Source organism: Parasteatoda tepidariorum, chromosome 8 (genome assembly GCF_043381705.1).
Source record: "Parasteatoda tepidariorum isolate YZ-2023 chromosome 8, CAS_Ptep_4.0, whole genome shotgun sequence".
Taxonomy (NCBI): Eukaryota; Metazoa; Arthropoda; class Arachnida; order Araneae; family Theridiidae; genus Parasteatoda; species Parasteatoda tepidariorum.
In genome coordinates, this window is record NC_092211.1 from 8,809,672 (window position 1) to 8,830,245 (window position 20,574).

Genomic DNA, 20,574 nt, shown 5'->3' on the forward strand with positions numbered 1-20,574 from the left:
AAAAAAAAAAAAAAAAAAAAAAAAAAAAAAAAAAAAAAAAAAAAAAAAAAAAAAAAAAAAAAGATCACCCTGAATAACTTTCAATGCAATGATCGGATCTTCACGTTTTAGTACTCAATCTTAATGGTTCGAAAAGGTGATCTAAAAATATGCTAATAAATTAGTGCATACAACATTTCAAGTTACAAAATCAGACATAAAAACGTACTCTCTCTTTTTTTTCAATAGATTCGGATTTATCACACCCACATTATAGGGGGTAGCCGCAATCTAGAAAATATGGTTCTCATAGTTTGGTCAGGTTCTCATAGTTTTTCGCCATATCTCGAAATGTTTTTTTAAGCGAATTAAAACATTTTTTCTCACCATTATAAAATTTCATCCAAAGATAATTCCATGTAAAAAATAAATTTCAGTAAATATTTATAATTTTTCATTATTTTATTTTATAATAGTTTAAAAAAATTCGGTTGAATAGTTCTTCAGAAATCGAATTTTAAAAACTATGTGAACCATATTTCCCAGATTGCTGCTACTCCCTATGTTTTGATGGTCAAAAATCCGAATCCGTTGGAGAAAGAAAAAGTACGTTTTATTCAGAGAAAATGAGACTTTGTATCTGATTTCATAACTTAAAATATCATCTGCACTAATTAATTAGCATATTTAAAGTCATCCCCGCTAATCATTAAGTCGAACAGTTTTCTAACCTTCTAAACACTCTTACATTACAATAAACGGAAAAAAAAAAAAAAAAACATTGTAGCAAAATGAAAAGAGAATTACTTTTTCCCATCATATTCTATTTGAAAGTTATTCTGGATCACTTATGGATAATGTGACGAAACTTTACATTACTTTCAATGCAATAATTCACTGCAAAAATTTTTCACAAATTAATTTAAGAATGGCCTTATATACTATTTGTCTAACGCATAGTAATTAGAGTAATTGCAAAGAATTTAGTTTGTTTGTAAACAATCTTTTAGTCGGGTTGGTAACCTCGTCAAGTCATATATTTGTTACTTTATAAATATACATACTTCATATACATTTACTCTACTGGAAAAACTTAAAGCAAACTATGTATTTATGGGCTTACTACTCTACATAGAGTGGTTAACGATTAAAAACTAAAACTTTCATAATATTTGATGTTTGATGATTTAGAAAACATTTTAAGGGTCTTGCCACGAGAAAGCTGGAACAAAGTGTAGTTTCATGTGAACTTTTCAATCAATTAAAAGGTGTGGAAAATAAATTTAAATCAATTTTACAATATAAATTTTGCGTTCTTTAATGAAAATCTATTTATCATTCTTAAATTTAGGTTGTTTTCGTAACTCATATCTGCGTAATCATTTTTATTTTCAGAAAGAAAAAAAAAGTCAGAGAAGTATTTATCAGTATCTTTTATGGAGACAAAAAAAATTTTTTAAGCAAAAATCTAGCTGGCATCCTCGCACATATGCGATCGTATGGAAATGCGATTCGCGCATGCGCTAGCAGTTCGTCATAAGAATGTTCCGCACATTGTAGAGCCCCTGATTAGTAGCCTTAGCACATTGTTGTCTTAGTTCATTTACGCCGCATTAAAGCTACACAATGGGCTATTGGCGTCGATCTTGGACACATCTCTGAGGATGATCCGAAGACATGCCATCACAATTTTGATCCTCTTCAGAAGGGATGGCACCCCCGGTTCGGTAGCACGATGCGCCCACTTAAAGCTTGGGGGGGGGATTTTTACACTAAATAAAATTAATAATTTGGGGGGGAGTTTAGACGAAAGAATTTTTTTTTAAGTACATGCGCCCAAGAGCTTGGGGGGATGGGGGCCACTGATAACCTACACGTGAAGTTAAGCACTTTAAGGTAGAACAGTTGAACTAGGACCAATACCGCACACCCTCAGTCCCTACGCCGACTAATCCAAGTGGTCATTCACCAGCACACTGACAGCAGCCAGTGATACTTGACTTGGGTGATCTGCTGGGACGAATCTTCCTCACGATATGAATGCCCACGCAAGCGTAATGATATTTAAGGCGCATACGGGTGATTTACATCCTAATATTTAACAATATGTAAGCTAAAAGTCATGTACTCAGAAAAGCCAAGCTCTTCTGCAAGTCTAATATTGCGTAATCTAATGTTTACATAATCAAACCGTGATAACCAACGAGTTGGGTGATAACTTCTGATACATAAAAAAGTCGCTCTTTCGTAATTCTATTATTTATTTTATTGCTTAAAGTGATATATAGTTTTATTTTTCTTGCTTAGGAGTGATAATACTCAGTTTTTGCAGTTATTAAGTAATTAGTTTGGTTAGTGGAATTTAAAAAAGAAATATTGAAACGAAACGACTTCCAATTAAAAACAAACAGTAAGAATTGTATTTAAAGTTACATTATTATTGGTTCTTGAGTTTTGATAACAATTTTGCAAATAAAGTCCGTTTAACGTTTTATTTTGGAAGGTTTAATGAAGGAATTTGTTTAATACTTACGGTTAACTTTTCAATTTGCTAAGAATAATCTTTTCATAAGTAATTTTGTGTATTTCTCCCCATCCCCTCCCTTTGAAAATTATGTTTGATTTTATATTTAAGTTTTTAAATAATATTTATTGAAACTATTAAATATACTGTGCAATAGAAATAATTTTTTTTTTTAAATAAAAAAAAATTAGCTCAAAATGAAAGTTTTCCTTTTTACATTAATATTTTGGTTGCTCTATCTGAAGTAAGTAAAATAATTTCTCAGATAATATATATTATATTTCAATATACTGTATTAGAAAGTATGGAGATAAAAATATGAATTTCATAAAAATTATCTCTCTGATGACCTCCATAGTCATTATCATTTTTTATTTAAAAACATTTGGTTTTTAAAATAGAAAAATGAAAATCTAAACAAAAATGGGATTAATTTTTGCTGTCATACTGAAAAAAAATACACATTCCTTAATTAATTTGTTTGATTGCTGGTGATTCCTTACTTTGATAAAAAAAATAGTTGCATGTATGCATTTCATGCATGTAGGTAATGAATGCATTTTGCTGTGTGTAAAAAAAAAATATTACTTATGAACCATTTATTGATAAATAAAATAAAAATTATTTTGACCATTTTTTATACCAACATAATTTATTATTAATTTATTTTGCGGTAGAGGTACAACATGGTGTGAATATTAGAAGCACCATGTTTACACACGAAAATGTACACAAAATGACATGGTGTTCCCATCACAATAACACCTTTAATCAGATAGATCATGCTTTGATCGATGTTAGACATCGCTTTAATCTCTTGGATGTTAGGACCTTCTGGACAGATATCTGTACCTATTTAAACTACTCTGCCACAAAGTGCTCGACTTCGTGCGCAGGTTGTACAGTTGCCAAAGCAGGGATGCCTTGGTCTCTGCAGAGGATCAAAATTGTGATGGCATGTCTTTGGATCATCCTTAGGGATGTTTCCCAGACCGTGTGCAGTTCATAGTCCTTTGTGCAGTTCTACTGCGATGTAAATAAAGTTCCTACCTTTCAATTTTAAGCTATAAGTTTCGTAATAAGCATAAACTAATGCCAGGTATTTCTCTTTCTCAGGTAAAATGTTAAAGACTGGTGAGAAAATCATGAAAATCGAAACTCACGACATGCACACCGGAGGTGAGCCTGTGCGAATCGTCGTTTCCGGCATGCCTGAACTGAAGGGTTCTACAATTTTGGAAAAGCGGGATTATGCACGAACTCATTTGGACGACTTCCGCAAATTAATAATGAACGAGCCGAGGGGTCACAAAGACATGTATGGTGCTATTATAAATCAAGTGGACCCATTTGACAAAGACATAGGGGCAATCTTCTTCCATAATGAAGGTTACAGTTCAATGTGTGGTCATGCTGTTATAGCTCTTGGCCGGTATGTATTAGATAGAGGATTGGTAAGGCCTACTTCTCCTGAAACTGAGATAGTATTTCACTGTCCTTGCGGACCTGTCAAAACTGTAGTCCAGTATAATAATGGTTTTAGTGGACGGGTTTCTTTCCGTAGTGTTCCTGCTTTTGTTTACAAACTTGGTATTTATTTTTATTTTCCTGAATGTCATGTCTAAGTCAATTACTTCTTATTTTGAAGCATTTCTTAACCCATATTTTTAGTGAAAATGTTGTATATATATATTGTGTATGTATATATATATATTCAGGGTTGCCACTCCGCAGGAAGAACAGAGAAAACCTGGAAAGTACAGGGAATTTAAAAATTACCTAAAATAATAGGGAAAATACATGGAATTTTGATTTTTTTCTGTACAAACTGGGAAAATACAGGGAATTTTGTTTCGTATCTTCGTCTTTTACAAAAATGGTGACCACTCAAAGCGTAATCTATGGGATATTTAACCATGATATTTTAAGTATGTAAACTACTTCATTTACTATAGCATTATTTAAGTATGTTCAGCTGTTTTTCCAGCAATTAAAACTAATAAATATAGTTAGCCCAATATAGCTCACACAAAAGCGCATTGATAGTGTGTTTCCTCTTAATACGTTGTGTATAATATGTATGGGGAAATTTTTTTCCAGATTTGAGTGGCAACCCTGATATTTAATGGTGGGTAGTTGGGTCTTTTTCCCATTGGTCTCAGAATTGCTACTCTTTTATCATTTCCCAGTGAGCACCTGTGGCTAAGTTACTGCGATGAAGTAGCCTTGACCATGTCATACAACCACAAACCCATTTATAGGGCAGTTTACATTCACACAGATTAATCCCTTAACGATCGGTTAATTTTTAAGAAAACGGTCATAAAAGTGCCTATTTTTTTTACTTTTGTATTTGTATTAAGTATTTGATTGTGCTGACATCTAGTTTAAAATAAACTATTTATAATTACTTTAAAAATATCCTGGTACTGCCATCTGGTATGTAAAATGAGAAATAAAATTTTTTCCGGGCGAAAGAAATGAAGCCCGTCAATATCACAGGAGCGATAAATAGAGGACGAAACCTCACCCCGTCATTTTCACGGGAGCGATAAGGAAGGGGTTAAAGGACAGAGAACATGGAGAGAGAGTTACATCCATACCTACGGTGGGATCCAAACCCACAACCACTGGCTGCCCGGTAGTCCACTACAGTAACGTTAGACCAGTGATCGGCTTTATATAAGAGGGGTAATTTTTTTAAATTTTCGTTGAAAAGGGAAATGAGTTTATAGTGACAGCTCTGAGAAGAGAAGTTGCTATATTTTCTTTACTAAAAAAATATATATGTTACCGTTCAAGTATGAAATTCGTTATTTTATAGAATACCTAGTTATTCCATGAAATAACTGATCGTGGCCGTTAAAGTGTAAAACTCTCTTGTATTTCATGGTTTAACTAGTTATTTCATAGAATAACGATCTGCAGTCCGTTAAAGTGTAAAACTCTCTTGTGTTTCATGATTTAACTAGTTATTTCATAAAATAACGATCTGCTAACTATCTGATAAATTGCTTCTTTTTCATTTTGATTGTCTAGCATTAGTTTATTTATAGAATGCCTAGTTATTTCATTTTAGATAAATTGTTTATTTTACACTTTAACTGTCTCTCATTAGTTAATTTATAGAATACCTAGTTATTTCATAGAATAACTAGTTAAAGTGTGAAATTAATAATATATTAAAGTATATAATGTAGTTATTTCATAGAATACCTAGTTATTCCATGAAATAACTGATCGTGTCCGTTAAAGGACACGATCAGTTATTTCATGGAATAACTAGGTATTCTATGAAATAACTACATTATATACTTTAACGGTAACATATACATGTAAAAAATAAAATAAAATTTAGAAAAAATTTGCATTTTTAATAAAAGATTATGTAAGGATAAGTGTGTGGGGGGAGTCAAATTTATATCAGACAAATTTTCTAATTTGGCTGACAGGAAGGAAGTGATGGTCTGAAAATATGTTTAGAGAATATTTCAACAGCTCTTAATCCTATTTTAAACATTCTAAGTATTGCACTAAAAATGTAGAAAATCATTTTTAGAAAATAAAATTTTTATTTTTAAAAACTTATTTGTAGAGTGAGAAAAATAGTTTTTTTTAAAAATAACATGTTAGTAAAGTTTTTTTTAAATCTTTTGTTAATTCTTTTGATTTGCTAGAAATTGCTAAGTATATGAAATACTAGTGCTTATGATTTAAATCAGATTTTTCAAATGTTTATTTTTACCATCGACGAACACGAGAAAAAATTTTTTGTTTTATGAATTTAAATCTTTAAGTTGGAGTATTTTGTGTGTTGTAGAATACAATAGTTTGTCTTTTTGGTGTTGTATTGTAAAGTATGCAAGTAAAATGTTTAAATAATGCAAGTAAAATCTTGATTATTTGAATTAAATGATCAAGAAGTTTTCCATATAAAATTGTATAATCCCTTTAACTGCTACAAAAAAATTTATTTTTTGTTTAATTTTATTTAATGAAAAAACATTACTCAGCAAGTAGTATAATCTAGCAGGACAGATAAAACTAGGGGGAAAAATTATATATCAAGAGAATTATAATATAAAATTATATGTTATCAACTAGTGAAGGTTTGCTCGTTCTTAAAATTTAAATATTTTAAACATACATTAACTTTCATATAAAAATTTCAAAATTGTTTATATCTTGGAAGTATTAAAAAAAAACTCATTACTGTAGTCAATAAATGTTTTTTTTTTCTTAAGTTTTATAAATTTCTTTGGAAATCTTGTTCCCTCTAGCATATTGTTGCCCTCTCCTTATTTTATGACTTCTTAAAATTTTGAAAAAGGGACTTCTGGGATTTTTTTTAAAACTTTTAAAGGATGACATTATAAACCCTCTAAACATCATTAACTTTTTCTTTTGCAGAGTATTTTTTTTTCTTAATTTTTTGTCTCAATTTCACAATTTTGTGTTCAACAAACTTTTCTCATATATTGTTCTTTTATTGAAAGAGATAAGGAGACAGAATTGAAAATTCCTAACATAGTTGGATAAATTTTTTTAAAGAATGTGTGAATATTTTAAAATTAATTTATAATGTTTTGCTTAAAGCCTTATGTCGGGATCTGCCATTGGCTGGTCTACCGTTGTAAACCAGAGGGTCATGGAGGTTTAGATTCTGGAATTTCGAAATCAACAACTAGATTGTGGTAATGTAATCAGAATTGCTCACAGGCCACCTTTACTTTCCAGTATTCATCAATCTGAAACTGGGTGAGCTTCAAGCTGCCTCTGAAGATTGAACCCCAGTCCTTCGTTTTGACAGCTCAGTCAGTATATTTAACCACTGAACCATCGCAGGTCATATTGAAGAAATCGATTTACAATTTCATTATTAATTCTCTGCTGCTTGAAGGATTTGTTTTAATGAATAATGACATACTGGGTTTAAAAACATTGTCTGGAGAGGTATATTGGTTCTACAAATAACATAAGAGCCCAATTTATGATTTAATCTGCTTTATTTATCATTTAATACTCATAATTTAATCTCCTCATATAATCTTGCAATAATTGAGAGAGAATATTTTAAGAGTTATTGTTATTTGATAATAAATCTTTTAGAAGTTCATGTTTTAACTTTCTATCGTTATGATATAAATTTTTTTGTTTTAGGCATTGATGTTAAAGTTCCTTCAATTGGAGTAACTAAAATTGACATTGCATTTGGTGGGGCATTTTATGCAATTGTTGAAGATAAAGCCCTTGGTTTAGACATTAAAGCTACACCTTTATCTGAAATTGTGAAATGTGCTTCTTCAATTACAGGTAATTTTGTTTTATACAATGTTACTAAATTTATGTTTCTTTAACTACTATATTAAATTAATATGTACTATCCTATTGCATTTGTTGAAGTTTTTAAAGTATATTTATATTTAATTTTGTCATTAGAGAGCTTTTGCATTACATTACATTAATGATAGTGTTAGTCTTATTTTCCACTCTTTAGTGATACTGCCCATGCTCAAGAATAGAGTATTCTATCTCATAAATAGCATCAAAATGCTCATTATTTAAGAAATGGAAACCAAAACATGCCTAAGTTTGTGTATAACTGACAAAATATTTCCTTTCTGGAAAATTTCATCTCTTTATTTTTTCCTTATGAAGATCTAGATTTTTTCCTTATGAAGATTTAAAGTATCATCAATGCTACAAAAAATAAATTTTCATTGCAGAATGGAATGTGTTGTGTGGCTTTGACAAGTACTCCTTTAGACTAAAAGTCTGGAGCTGTCATGGTAACAAGCAAGAGCACATTTCTAATGGGGGGGGGTGCAATGAAGAAATGAAGGTGTCTATTGGTTTACTCCTACTGACCTATGCAAAGATCAAGATAAAACTATTTACCTCACACCCCTATTCAAAGTAACTTTTCCTTGTAACCATGGTACCCTACTGAACTGCATCTGAAGCATTTTAAAAAAGAAAGTTGAATTTGAGAAAATAAATGCTTAAATCTCCTAAATTTTATTATTTTATTGTGAATATAAATCTTAAATGAAGCTTACTCTAATTGCAAATACTTGTATGTATACTATATATACTCCAATTTTACTATCACCAATTGCAATATATGTATACTATTATGTACACTTATTTTTTGTGATTCATTGCAGAGTGTAATAATTTCCAAAGAGTGCAAGAATGTGTAAATTTTGATTTCATAATAAAAATAAAACTACTAAACTTTTGTTTAGTGAGAACTGAAGATAGAAGTAAACATGAAAGTTGGCCTTTTATCGCCAACATTACCTACTTCTATTAATTCCTTCCTGAGTAGGTAATTCTTTCTTTACTGACTTTACTTTCGCAGCTAGTACTTGCTGAACAGAGTATAGTAGTATTTTTATTATGAAATTAAAATTTTCACTCTTAATATTAAAACAATTGCACTCTGCAATCCATCAAAGTAAGAGTACATATCATATACATATATTGTAGTTAGACTAAGCTTCATTAAGAATATTTCAATAAAATTAAGAAAATATTAAATGTTAAGCACTCACTTTCTCAGGTTCGACCTGTTTTTTAAGGAGAGTTCTAAAATACTTCAGAAATAGTTCCAAAATAATCCTGCCCACCCTGCATTGAAATTAGTTTTAGTAGCATTGATTACATTTGCATGCACACCTTTCCAACACATTTACTAAAGCTAAAATAATTTCAATTTTTATTTATTTATTTTTTGCCCTTATAAGTAGCTTTGCATTATTAGATTATGCAAACCAGTTTTTAGTTGTTATATATATATATATATATATATACACAGTAGGGAACCGATTATCCGGAACGATCGGGACCATCGCTATTCCGNAATGTACTGTATATATATATATATATATATATATATATATATTCAGTATCATTTGACATGATGCTGTTGCTGACTCATGATAGTCAGAATTTACTACAATCAAATAATTTTCTCCTGTACTTATCCATTTCTACAGTATCTATATTTAAACTACACAACATTGGTAAAGTTTTAATAGGCATCAAATATATTTTTATTAATATAACAGTTATTTTTAGTTTTTTAGTTTAATAGGCATCAAATCAAGTTTTAATAGGCATCAAGTTTTAATAGGCATCAAATATATTTTTATTAATATAACAGTTATTTTTATTAATATAACAGATTAATATAACAGTTTTTACCTATATTAGTATATTTGGTATCTATTTAAATTGCACCAATTACAGTAATACCAGTAGTGCCTATTATCAAAATTAATTAAGCATCATTGACGTTAATACTAATATGGTGATTTTTTTAAGGCCAATATAAAGAAAAAGCTTTTGGAAATTTTAGCTACCATCAAATTTGCTTTTTACTGCATTTTTTTAATTTTAATTAGAACCTGTTACTAAAATTAATTGAGCATAATGAGTGGTGATTTTTTATGTTTCTCTTAATTGAAATAGTACCATTTCTCCATTTTAGTGCCTTTTTTTATTTCAATAAGTATCTATTACTAAGTTCTATTCCATGATTAATAAATTTTAGAATATTTTGCGCCAGGCCCCCAATTAGGTTAAGTCGAGCCCTAGGCGATATGGCTCCTCTGGTGGTAGATGAATATTCAAAAGGGGAAAAAATGCAATTAGTAATAAAAAAGCCAGCGAATCGCACCTCATCTGGGTTCCGTCCACATATTTAGTAGAAAGAAGATTTTGTTCCATCGTCCAGCTTCTCACAAAACTAAGTAGATTGGACATTAGCTTAAAAGGAGACCTGTGCTTAAATTTGATGAACAAAAATCCTGATATTGAAGCTCTAACTGAAATCCACTGAGTACAAGGCATTCATTGGAAGAGTAAAAATTAGCAATAAAGTTTTCAAATTTTCAGTTTTTTTTATCACTGTTTAGTTGTTAATGCTTTCAATTTTTCCAGATTACGTTTTTAAAAAAGTAATTTTTAAAAAAATGTACTCTTGTTTCAATTATTTAGCTTCAAATATCACATCTTTTTGAAAAAAAAGTGAAAGGGATGCACATTTGCTTTTTTTAATTTTCTTTGGCGATTGGATAAAGTTGCTTCATTATTTACATTTTAATTTAAATTATAATCAGATAATTATATTCAAATTTATTGATGTTCACTTGCAACAATGTATACTTTTTGTTCAATCAAAGAGAAAAAGGGGGTGATAAATGTCAGCCAACTTCTAGAGGGGGCGTTGGGCAACAAACAGTTGGGAACCACTGCTTTAAATGTATTTGCCGATCACTGGTCTAGTGGTTATTGTACTGGAATACAGGGCCTGTGGTTGTAGGTTCAAATACCCACTGTAGACATGGATGTAACTTTCTCTCTCTCCCTTTCTTCTGTGTAATTGTGTGAATGTAACCTGCCCTATAATCGGGATCGTGGTTGTTTGATGCCACTCCACCGCCCTGTCATAGCCACAGATGCCCACTGGGAACAGTAAGAGAGTAGAATTTCTGAGGCCAATGGGAAATAGACCTAATGCTTTCATATTTATTGTAAGAACTGAATAATAAACTCAATAATATCTTCATTATGAATCACAGTAGAATTTTCAGAAGTAAATTATTGTATACCACTTCTGTGTAGCAAAATTTTGTAAACTTTTGTATTTTGCACTAATGTGAAGAAAAAAAAACACACTAATTCTGTGGTTATGGGTACTGAGTTGTCATTGTAAGCAACTGAGGTTTGATCCTCAGTGTTAAGTTTAAGCTTACCCAATTTTAGATTTATGGTTGCCAGCTTATCTAAGGAGTAACGGGGATTTGTTCGTAAAGCTAACCACAGTTGTGTCGTTGGTCACAAAATTGTGGAGCCTTAAGACTGCTGGTCCACAATATGCTGTTGTAGGAATGCTTTGCTTTGAAAAAGTTAAACCTTTAAAAATATTTTATCATTTTATGGTGTCTGTCTCATTCGATAATTTCATGCTGTTTTCATAATTTTATATTCTGTGTGGATTTTTTGTGAGTTATTAAAAGTGTTATTATTTTGCAGAATATGTCAAAAAGCAGGTACCAATAGTTCATCCTTTTGAGAAAGATTTGAGTTTCTTATATGGTACTATTATCACGGATGGAAATGATAACTATGAAGATGGGCCATCTACTAACATTTGCGTTTTTGCAGATAAGGAGGTATAAAGTTTTTTTCTTCTTGTTGGTCAACTGATGAAGGTTTTAAAATGTCATTTAATAATTCTCCTAGTCAATTTTGACTTATTTTAGCCATCAACATAAAAAAAAGAAGGGTGGTCAGGTTTCAAAGCTTTTGCTCCCTTTTTGTACTTAAACAAGATCAGCTTGACAAGTTTCACTGTACTGTTATTTTTTTACTGATGTACTATTTGGTAATTATGAGATAAGACTCTTATGTAACTGAAAGCAAACTCACTAAGAGCTCATATTGTGATAGAGATCTTGTAATCAATGCCTTACTGAAGCATTCTCCAAAGTTACTTCAGTTTTTTTTTCATACAATTTAATCGAAAATTGTAATTGCTGAAAATTTTGTGCATTAAATATATTTATTTTCGTTCAAATCAGGTGTTTTTTCCTCTTAGTTCGGGTCCTGAAAATATTTAATTTCTAAAGAAATGTTATATTAATTATATTTGTCTTTTTTTTTAAACTTAAAAATTTGTAAAACTTTTTCATCATATTTTTGAATATAAATAACACTAATAAACATTCATACAAATAGTAATAAATATTTAATGACCCTCTTTCCTATAATTTATAAAGTCAGAAAAACAATTGTAGCAGAAAAAAAAATTATAAAATTTTTTTGGTATGTGTGTTAGAAGGATAGCTCTTCATTAGGGGACACTCTGCCTGCTAACACACTGGAGCCTTTCTGTAGTCAGTGGTGAAACCAAAAACTGACAGTACCCTGAGGCCCCATAATGGAAAGTCAAGTAAGAAAAAGTAATTAGAAAAATTGAAATGTAAATGCTAAGATAAATAAATGACAAACAATCACAAATATAAGTATTAATATTTTTACTTATTAAAGGTTTTTCTGTTTTATTTATTCAAGATTTTCAGAAAAGGGGATTAGCACTTGATTTATTTCTACAGTTTTCTTAATGATTTGACAATTTAAATGTTATTCTGATTAACTGTAACTATATCTTTATTTATTTTTCTTATTTGTAGGCTTTTCTTATTTTGTGTACTTTTAAATCATTATTAAGACTTACTTTGTGATTGTTTGTCATTTATTTATCTTTGCATTTACATTTCAATTTTTCTAATTACTTTTTCTTACTTGACTTTCCATTATGGGGCCTCGGGGTACTGTTAGTTTTTGGTTTCACTACTGACAACAGAAAGGCTCCTGTGTGTTAGCAGACAGTGTGTCCCCTGATGAAGAGCTATCCTGCTAACACACATGTGTAAAAATTTTTATATTTTATGTTTTCTTGACTTTCTAAATTAAAATAAAACAAATTTGGATTTAGCTGCTTTAAGCGCTTTTCTATTTTGATTATTATTTTAAATATTATTTTAAATTTTATTTTAAATGTTACTTATTTTGTCTTTTTCTGAATTTGTAAATTAGTTTCATTCTTTGATTAGATCTCTTTCCTTTAAATCACATGAAATTTTACTTACTATTATTGTTATTTTTCAATACGATAATAATAAACCTCCTACTGCTGAAAAAATATAATTATACGAATATTATATTTCATCTCCTTCATTATTTCCATAACTAAAGTATTTAATAATATTAATAATAAATATTCATAAGCTATGTTCTTAAAGTCAATGAACATTTCCCCCTTCTTTTGTCTTTATTGTTATTGTAGATAAAATATTTAATCACAAAAAATTTTATGCATGAACTCTATTTGGCATGAAATATTATTTATAATTTTTTTCAATACTTTTCTTGCAAAAAAATTGATGTTACAAGATTTTAATTTATTGATTTTATGTAAGAAATTAATTTAAAATTTTTTTTATTCTAGTTTCTTTAAATTACGTAAAAAAATTTAATTTATTAATTTTTTTATAATCTCTTTTCTTGTAAGCGTGCAAAAATCCCATTTTTACATCCCATTTTCCTTCAAAGTTGTGTCAAGTAGGTACAACAACTTCCGCGCCTATCACCTGAACACGAAAGAGCTATAGTGGTTTGAACAGGCTTAGGTAGGATTTATGTTCTTTGAGTTAATACCCTTATATGATTCTCCCCTGCAAATTCCTGGTTTTGTGGGAACTTTTATTTCCTCTTTCTAATATGTGCATGGTGTATTTTTGCTTCGACTCCAATTTAATTTATTAATAATCTTATACGTTATTTAAACAATTTAATTCCTCTTGTTTTCCAGCTCTCAGCAAATTCGTTGGGAACTAACCTTGCTTTCTTTTCTATATTAATAACAAAAATGTTGCTAATCAAATCAAATTTAATTTTTTAATGTTTTAGATTTTCCCCAGATTTATTTGACCAAACATTTATTTGATACTTCAGATGAAATATTCTCTATAATTATTCATTTTAAATATTCCTTTTGCAAAGTGCATTCTTTTTACAAAGTTATTATTCAAAATGTTAGCTATGCATTAAAAATTTTGATAACTATTTTAGTGTATTAGCTTCTTTAATCTTAACTAAGATAAAATTATCTTTAATATTTTATTATTTACAATATTCTTGATAAAAAAGTTTTTAAGCTAAAAATATTGTGCATTTTACCATTTTTTAACCATATGCAGTTTTCCACCTTATTCATTTACTGAAGAATTTAATAGCTTAAGTTTTATGTATAAGTTTTTTTCTTTCTTAAATGACCTTAAAAAATTTATCACTGCAATAACCCAGATTTTTAATTAATAATCACAAATTTTATTTTTTAATTTTACTAAAAATTATCTTTAAATAAACAAATTTTATGATTGATTGTGTGTAAAATTTTTTCAATTTGCTTAAGAAGTTGTTGAGATATAGCGAAATACACAAAAAGTAAAATTAACATTAAGGGGTCCAAACTTTGGATCGCTCTCTTGACCAACCTATTTGGACCATATTCCCCGGATTGCGGCTGCCCCCTATATTTTGATAATCTTAAATCCGAATCCGTTTAAAAAAAGGTATGTTTATTCAGAAAGTACGTTTTTGTGTCTGATTTTGTAACTTAAAATATTGTTTGCACTTATTTTTTAGCATATTTTAGATCACCTCCTCGAACCATTAAGAATGAGTCCTAGAACATGGACATGCTATCATTAGATCAAAAGTTATTCAGGGTGGTCTATTTTTTTGCGTACTGTACATCTTTTGTTGAAAAATTACTACTAAAATATCATACAATAACTAAAATTTCTGAAATAAATGTTTTTTAAAATTTTATTTATTTTGCATATACTATTGCTGCTACTAAACATTTGACCAAAAAGTATTTAATGCATTAACTCTATTGCTATTTATAAAGATATATTTATTATTTCAAAACAAATTTTTTGCTTTAAAAAATAAGTTTAAAATTTTTCTTACCCTTTCGACTATTGAGCACGAGCAAATTTCTTTGACCACATTTCCATTCGTTTTTTTATTTTCTTCAATTAAATTCTAAAAAGTGCCTAAAAACTTAAAGGTGCTTATTTTTGATTTAAATTTTTTAAAAGCCCTTGAAGGTGCTTTTTTATTCGAGGTTTGTAAAAAAATGGTTAATTTTCTATCTTTTAAAAAGAGATTTTTTTCTTCGCCGTGTCGACTGTCGTTCTAAATTTAAAAAAAAAAAAAATACATGACTTTCACAATTTTCTCTGCAATATTTGTCACAAACTAGTTTTTATATCATAATTTTTAGAAGTATGTGAAAATGTTGATACTATATTCATAAATTGAATTTTATTGATATTATGTTCAGAAATTAAGAACTTTAAATGATAGAAAAAATAATTTTTATTGCTGCACAGATCCTAATTATGATTTCTTTTCTAAAAGGATTAAACTATTTTTTAAGCGCTTAAAAAATACTTAAAAGATTTTTATTTTTCGTTGGCTATGCACCCTGAATTAAATTGTTAACTTTTAGGTGGATCGGAGTGCAACTGGATCAGGTGTAACAGCTCGAATCGCTCTTCAGTTTAAAAAAAGGAAGATGACACTGAATCAATCAAAAGAATTTAGAAGTTTGATAGGAACTGCATTCTCAGGGAAGGCTGTTGAGGAGACAATATTTTCTGAATATAAATCTGTCATTGTTGAAGTATCTGGTATGGCATATCACACTGGATCTCACACTTTTTACTTAGAGAAAGGTGACCCTCTAGGAACAGGATTTCAACTAGATCGATAATCATTGTTTGTTATTAAGGAGTCATATCACAAGTCTCTTTTTTTTTTTGGGTAAAAGTTTTTTTTCTTATGCATATTAAGTTTTAAAATATTTTAGTTTCTCAATATTTGTCTTTTTTCATATAATTTTAAAAGAAGTCGAAAATAACTTTTATAATATTACAGGGTGTGAAGCGTTTTTGAAAAGTGCTTATGTTGGATTTATGTTTTTTGAAAAAAAAACTTTAAAGGTGCTTTTTTTTTCAATTCGGTATTTGTAAAAAGTGCTAACTTTTAAAAAGAGATTTTTCTTTTCTGTGTCGATTGTCGTTCTAAATTACAAAATTTTCACAATTTTCTCTGCAATATTTATAACAAACTAGTTATTTTATCATGATTATGTAAAGTTTTCGAAAACGGTTTTGAATATTACTGATTTTATGTTTAAAAATTAAGAACTTTAAAGATAGGAAGAAAAAAAAATTATTACTGCAAAGATCCTAATTATGATTTTTTTTTTGGAAAGTGATTAAAAATATATTTTGAGGGCTTAAAAAATATTTAAAAGGTGCTTATTTTTTGTTGAAAAATCTGACTACCACACTCAGTATTAATTTAATATTGAAAATCTGTTTAATATTTTATATCATGTTACACTACACACATTCCTTCACATTTATGAATAGTTCCTGATAAATAACAGTTTCATAGTCCAGTTTTTTATTAAAATTAATTACTAATCTTTTTTTAAAAAAGGGGTACTTCGCAACTTCTTCCGCTTTTAATAAGATTTTTTTTTAATATTTTTAGTTACAGTAATTTTTATGCTTCACCTTTTTGTATTTGATTTATAATGATTTAGTCCAGTGTTTCCCAAACTTTTGTGTACCCTTTCTAAATTTTTTGTAACGCTGTGTACCACTAATAAAGAAAATGAATGTATTTTTTACTATAAAAAAGTTGCACAGAAGTTAAAAATCACTACAGACTGTCGACACCACCAATTACGAACTGTTAACTCTGCAAAAAATAGCCAATAGAAAAGTACGTAATCGTAAATTGTCCTATCTAGCTTTCTTTTTAATTTTGCTTTAAAATTTTCGCTTGTTGCAAGATAGAACGTGTACTATACTTTAGGAAACACTGATTTAGTCCATAATTGTAAATAATTTAAAGTAATAATAAGTCTGTTGTTCAGTGAAATTTTATTGTAAGCATAATCTTAGTTGTTAATTGGCTATCACTATATACGCTACCCTACAATAATTGAAGAAACACTTTCAGTTTTGTTTTTTTAAATCTCTCAAACTTAACAATAAAGTTCAAAGCTTTCAGAAGTTTGAGGGATCAAAAGCAGTTCATGAACATTTTACATCAGAAAATATAACAATAAGCTTGTATGGATATTCTTTTATTATATGCTTTTCGTGAGCCCTGCTTAAATATTGAGGAATATTATATTAAAAAAAAACTAAGTTTTTTTTTGTCTTATGTTTCTCGCTATAACTTTAAAAAAAATTTGGAGCAATTTTTAATTCATATGTAAATAATTTGAAAAGATTTTATTAGAAATTGCACAAGACGTGAGCTTTTAAAGTAATTCTTTCATACGGCAACTAAGCAGAAAACATCTAAAATAAATTTCCAACTTTTGTATTTGGTAGCTACTGAAAAAAGTCCAATTTTAGTATCTTGAAAATTTGAAAAGTTACTACCAATTTGTTAAGGGGTTTTACACAAATTTTATTTTATACCATTTAACTATATTTATTAAAAATGATGCCGACATAATAGAAAACAATCCTCTGTTAAAGTATGTTTTCTTTTTTTGTAAAGAGAATCATTTTAGAGCATTACAATTTGACACAAAATGATATTTGTGAAAAACCCTTGAAGCTTTCTTTAAAAATTTACAGAAACTTTTTATATGTTTAAGCTATTCAAATCTGACTTTTATTAATTACCAAATACAATTCACTACAAAATTGAAATATTTTTCTGTTTATGAGCAGTATGAAATAACTACTTTGAATGCTCATACTTTGTTTCATTTTCAATGAAATTGCTTAAAAAAAGGTAAGACAAAAATTACTTTTTTAAGAATCTCCATAAATAGTTAAGCGGGGATTACAAAACTTTATGCAGTTATTACATGTAATAACCAAAGTAATTGATATTATTTATAAGTTTATTGCCGATCCCTCTAACCTCTGAAAGTTTTAAACTTTATTGATAAGTAGGAGAAATCAAGAGACCTAAACAGCGATAAAATAATTCTCTTAAGTATTTTGTGAGAAATTTAAAATAAAGTCAATTATTGTATGGTAGTGTATATGGATGTCTATGGTCAACAGAGTGATAATTAATAAAAAAAGTTTAAAGATTCAAAATAATTTTACTAGTGCTTTTGTAAGCAAACTTTTATTGAACAAGAAATGATAAAAACAACAATGAAGAAAAAGCTTCAAAATGAATGTAATATTCCTTAACAATAGTTACAACATAAATATACTTCCATTTCATAAAAACAATAACTGCATCATTTTTCAAGTTAAATAGATAAAAAAGAGAATTGTCAAGGCACTAATTTCAAACATCTTTTCATCATTTCTTTTATAACTTAAGGCATTTTTTGTTTATTTACAGCAATATCTAATTAGCAGCTTTTTGTAATTCATAAGTACTACAGCACTTTCTATGCAAGTCTATTGCAATCTGAAGTAAAAAATTAGAATTTCTTTTTAAGTATACTTATCACATGATTCATTTATTTTTTTTTATACCTACTAAAATATTTTGTCTACTGAATATATATTTTTTATAAAACTAGCTTATGATGTGTTCATTTTTGTCTTGTGTCATAGAAATTATTTTTCAATTTATAATAACATGTGTTACTTATAGATTTTTCTTTAATTGTACTATGACTTTTGATAGAGTAAAACAAATTTAAAATATTTCAATGTTGTGCTTTTGTTTAACTGGTAAAACTGCTAAAATGTGTTGACAATGAAAGCAAATTAGTACATGATTAAAGAATGGTCACATAGGTATAAATTGAAGCAAAGTAATGACAATACTGAAAGGAATGAATGATAAAAGTAATTGAAAATTACTTTTATCAATTTTACTGAATTAAAAGTTTAATCTTACTTCATGTCAGAAGTTCTCTTAAGAGATGAATTGTAAGTCATACAGTCGACATAATTGTACCACAGTTCTATATCATGTGCAAGAATTAAAAATCTTCCACACTCTTATAATCACTTTTAATACCTGTACAATATTTAATAAAATATTACCTAGAATGAGTTTGAGAAGAAACATTTAGGAAAGACTGATTTTGAGAGTAGCTAATACTGAAACTTCATGGAAGAAAGGAAGCACAGAGATTCAAAACTGAAAGCATACATTGAAATTGGCAAGAAAATATGACACATGAAAAAATAATGTAGACTCCTGTGTTGTCTTATTAACTGTACATTGTCTTTTCAACCCACTGAAAAGAAATAATCATCATTACAAACTACTATAGAGGACAATTTGAACTGAAACAGATTATATCAATTGATCGGTGATTATCTGGTGCTTTTTCTTTAACCAGGCTCAGGTTAATTAAGTTATTTTTTTTATTTAAAAAAAATGACAGTTACCTAATACTTGTTGAATTTGCCTGCTTCCATTTTCAAAATTATGAAACTACAAGCATGCAGAGCTACTCCTATGTGGGGTGTTGCCTTTCTTTCACAGGTTTAGAAACATTGAGTCGGTATTTTTCAGAAACGGATACAGCTGACAAAATTTATTTTTGATTTCATAATTTAGTAATGGTAAATAAAATATGTATTACTTTTCTAATAACGAAATGCATTTAAAACTATTTCAACACTTTAAGTTTGCCACACTTTGTATTAAGTTTTATTTTATAACATTCAATTTTCTTCGTTAGTTGGAATTTTTTTTTTTTTGCCTTGAAGTTACCAATTATACACGATTGAGAAGAGAAAAAGTTTCAGTGTGGAATATACGGGCAATGGAACTTTAAAAAAAAACATCATTATAAGGAAGATCAAGTAAGAGCATGCCAGACAATGTCACTTTATATTTTAAAAAAAAGTGATGAGATAATTAGCATTATTTTATTTCATTTCATAACCATCGGTGGAACAGCCGACCCAATTTTGGGCATACTACTACTAATGTTAGCCTTGTAATTTAAAGCCCAATCCAGAAGACAAGGAAACTCCTGGATCAAGCATTGGGAGAAATTTGCAGGGTATCCACGCACCTGGAAAGTCATGAAAAATCATGGAAAGTTATGAATTTTGTTGGTATTAAACAAAATTTGTCATGAAATGTCATGATTTTAACTATTTTTTCAAAAAAAGTCATGAATTTAGGTCACCAAAAAATCCAATTATTAAAATGGAATTTACCCCTCCCCCAATTTCTTGGTGCGCCGAATATCTGAATTTGTAACAAACTCCCCACCCCCAGTCATATTTATTAAAGTATAAAATGTTTTTTATCATGTTCTTTAAAAATTTTGTTCTTCCAAAAAATGAAGAAAAAAAACCTCATTTCTGGTCCAAATTATCTTTTAAACTTCTGTGATTTTCAAGTTTTTATTATTTATTTTTTTATTTTATCAATTTAAAATTCTAGCTGAAGCAAGCCAGTGATTGGCGAGTTATTTTTATTCCGAAATGAGAACAGAAAAATCTTTACTTTCCCTT

The 20,574-nt window shown here is 28.7% G+C and overlaps 2 protein-coding genes across 10 annotated transcripts in view; one reads left to right on the forward strand and one right to left on the reverse strand.

Moving 5' to 3' along the window:
- LOC107454194 (trans-L-3-hydroxyproline dehydratase) overlaps positions 1 to 18,795 on the forward strand; it is a 48,924-nt gene extending 30,129 nt beyond the window's left edge. Inside the window, exons 1-5 of one of the 2 annotated variants that reach the window (XM_016071296.4) lie at positions 2,159 to 2,389; positions 3,620 to 4,093; positions 7,664 to 7,816; positions 11,546 to 11,685; positions 15,597 to 18,795. In XM_016071296.4, coding sequence (XP_015926782.1) covers positions 3,625 to 4,093; positions 7,664 to 7,816; positions 11,546 to 11,685; positions 15,597 to 15,860 — 1,026 coding nt within the window. In that variant the 5' untranslated portion in view covers positions 2,159 to 2,389; positions 3,620 to 3,624 and the 3' untranslated portion in view covers positions 15,861 to 18,795. Of the gene's footprint in view, positions 1 to 2,158; positions 2,390 to 3,619; positions 4,094 to 7,663; positions 7,817 to 11,545; positions 11,686 to 15,596 lie in introns of those variants that run through there. The other variant, XM_071184452.1, reaches the window with a different exon arrangement.
- Positions 18,244 to 20,574, reverse strand: part of LOC107454192 (calpain-B) — a 100,624-nt gene continuing 98,293 nt past the window's right edge. For all 8 annotated transcript variants that reach the window (XM_043051893.2, XM_043051897.2, XM_071184447.1 and 5 more), the window contains one exon: positions 18,244 to 19,337. In XM_043051893.2, the coding sequence (XP_042907827.1) occupies positions 19,311 to 19,337 (27 nt within the window). In that variant the 3' untranslated portion in view covers positions 18,244 to 19,310. The remainder of the gene's footprint in view (positions 19,338 to 20,574) is intronic.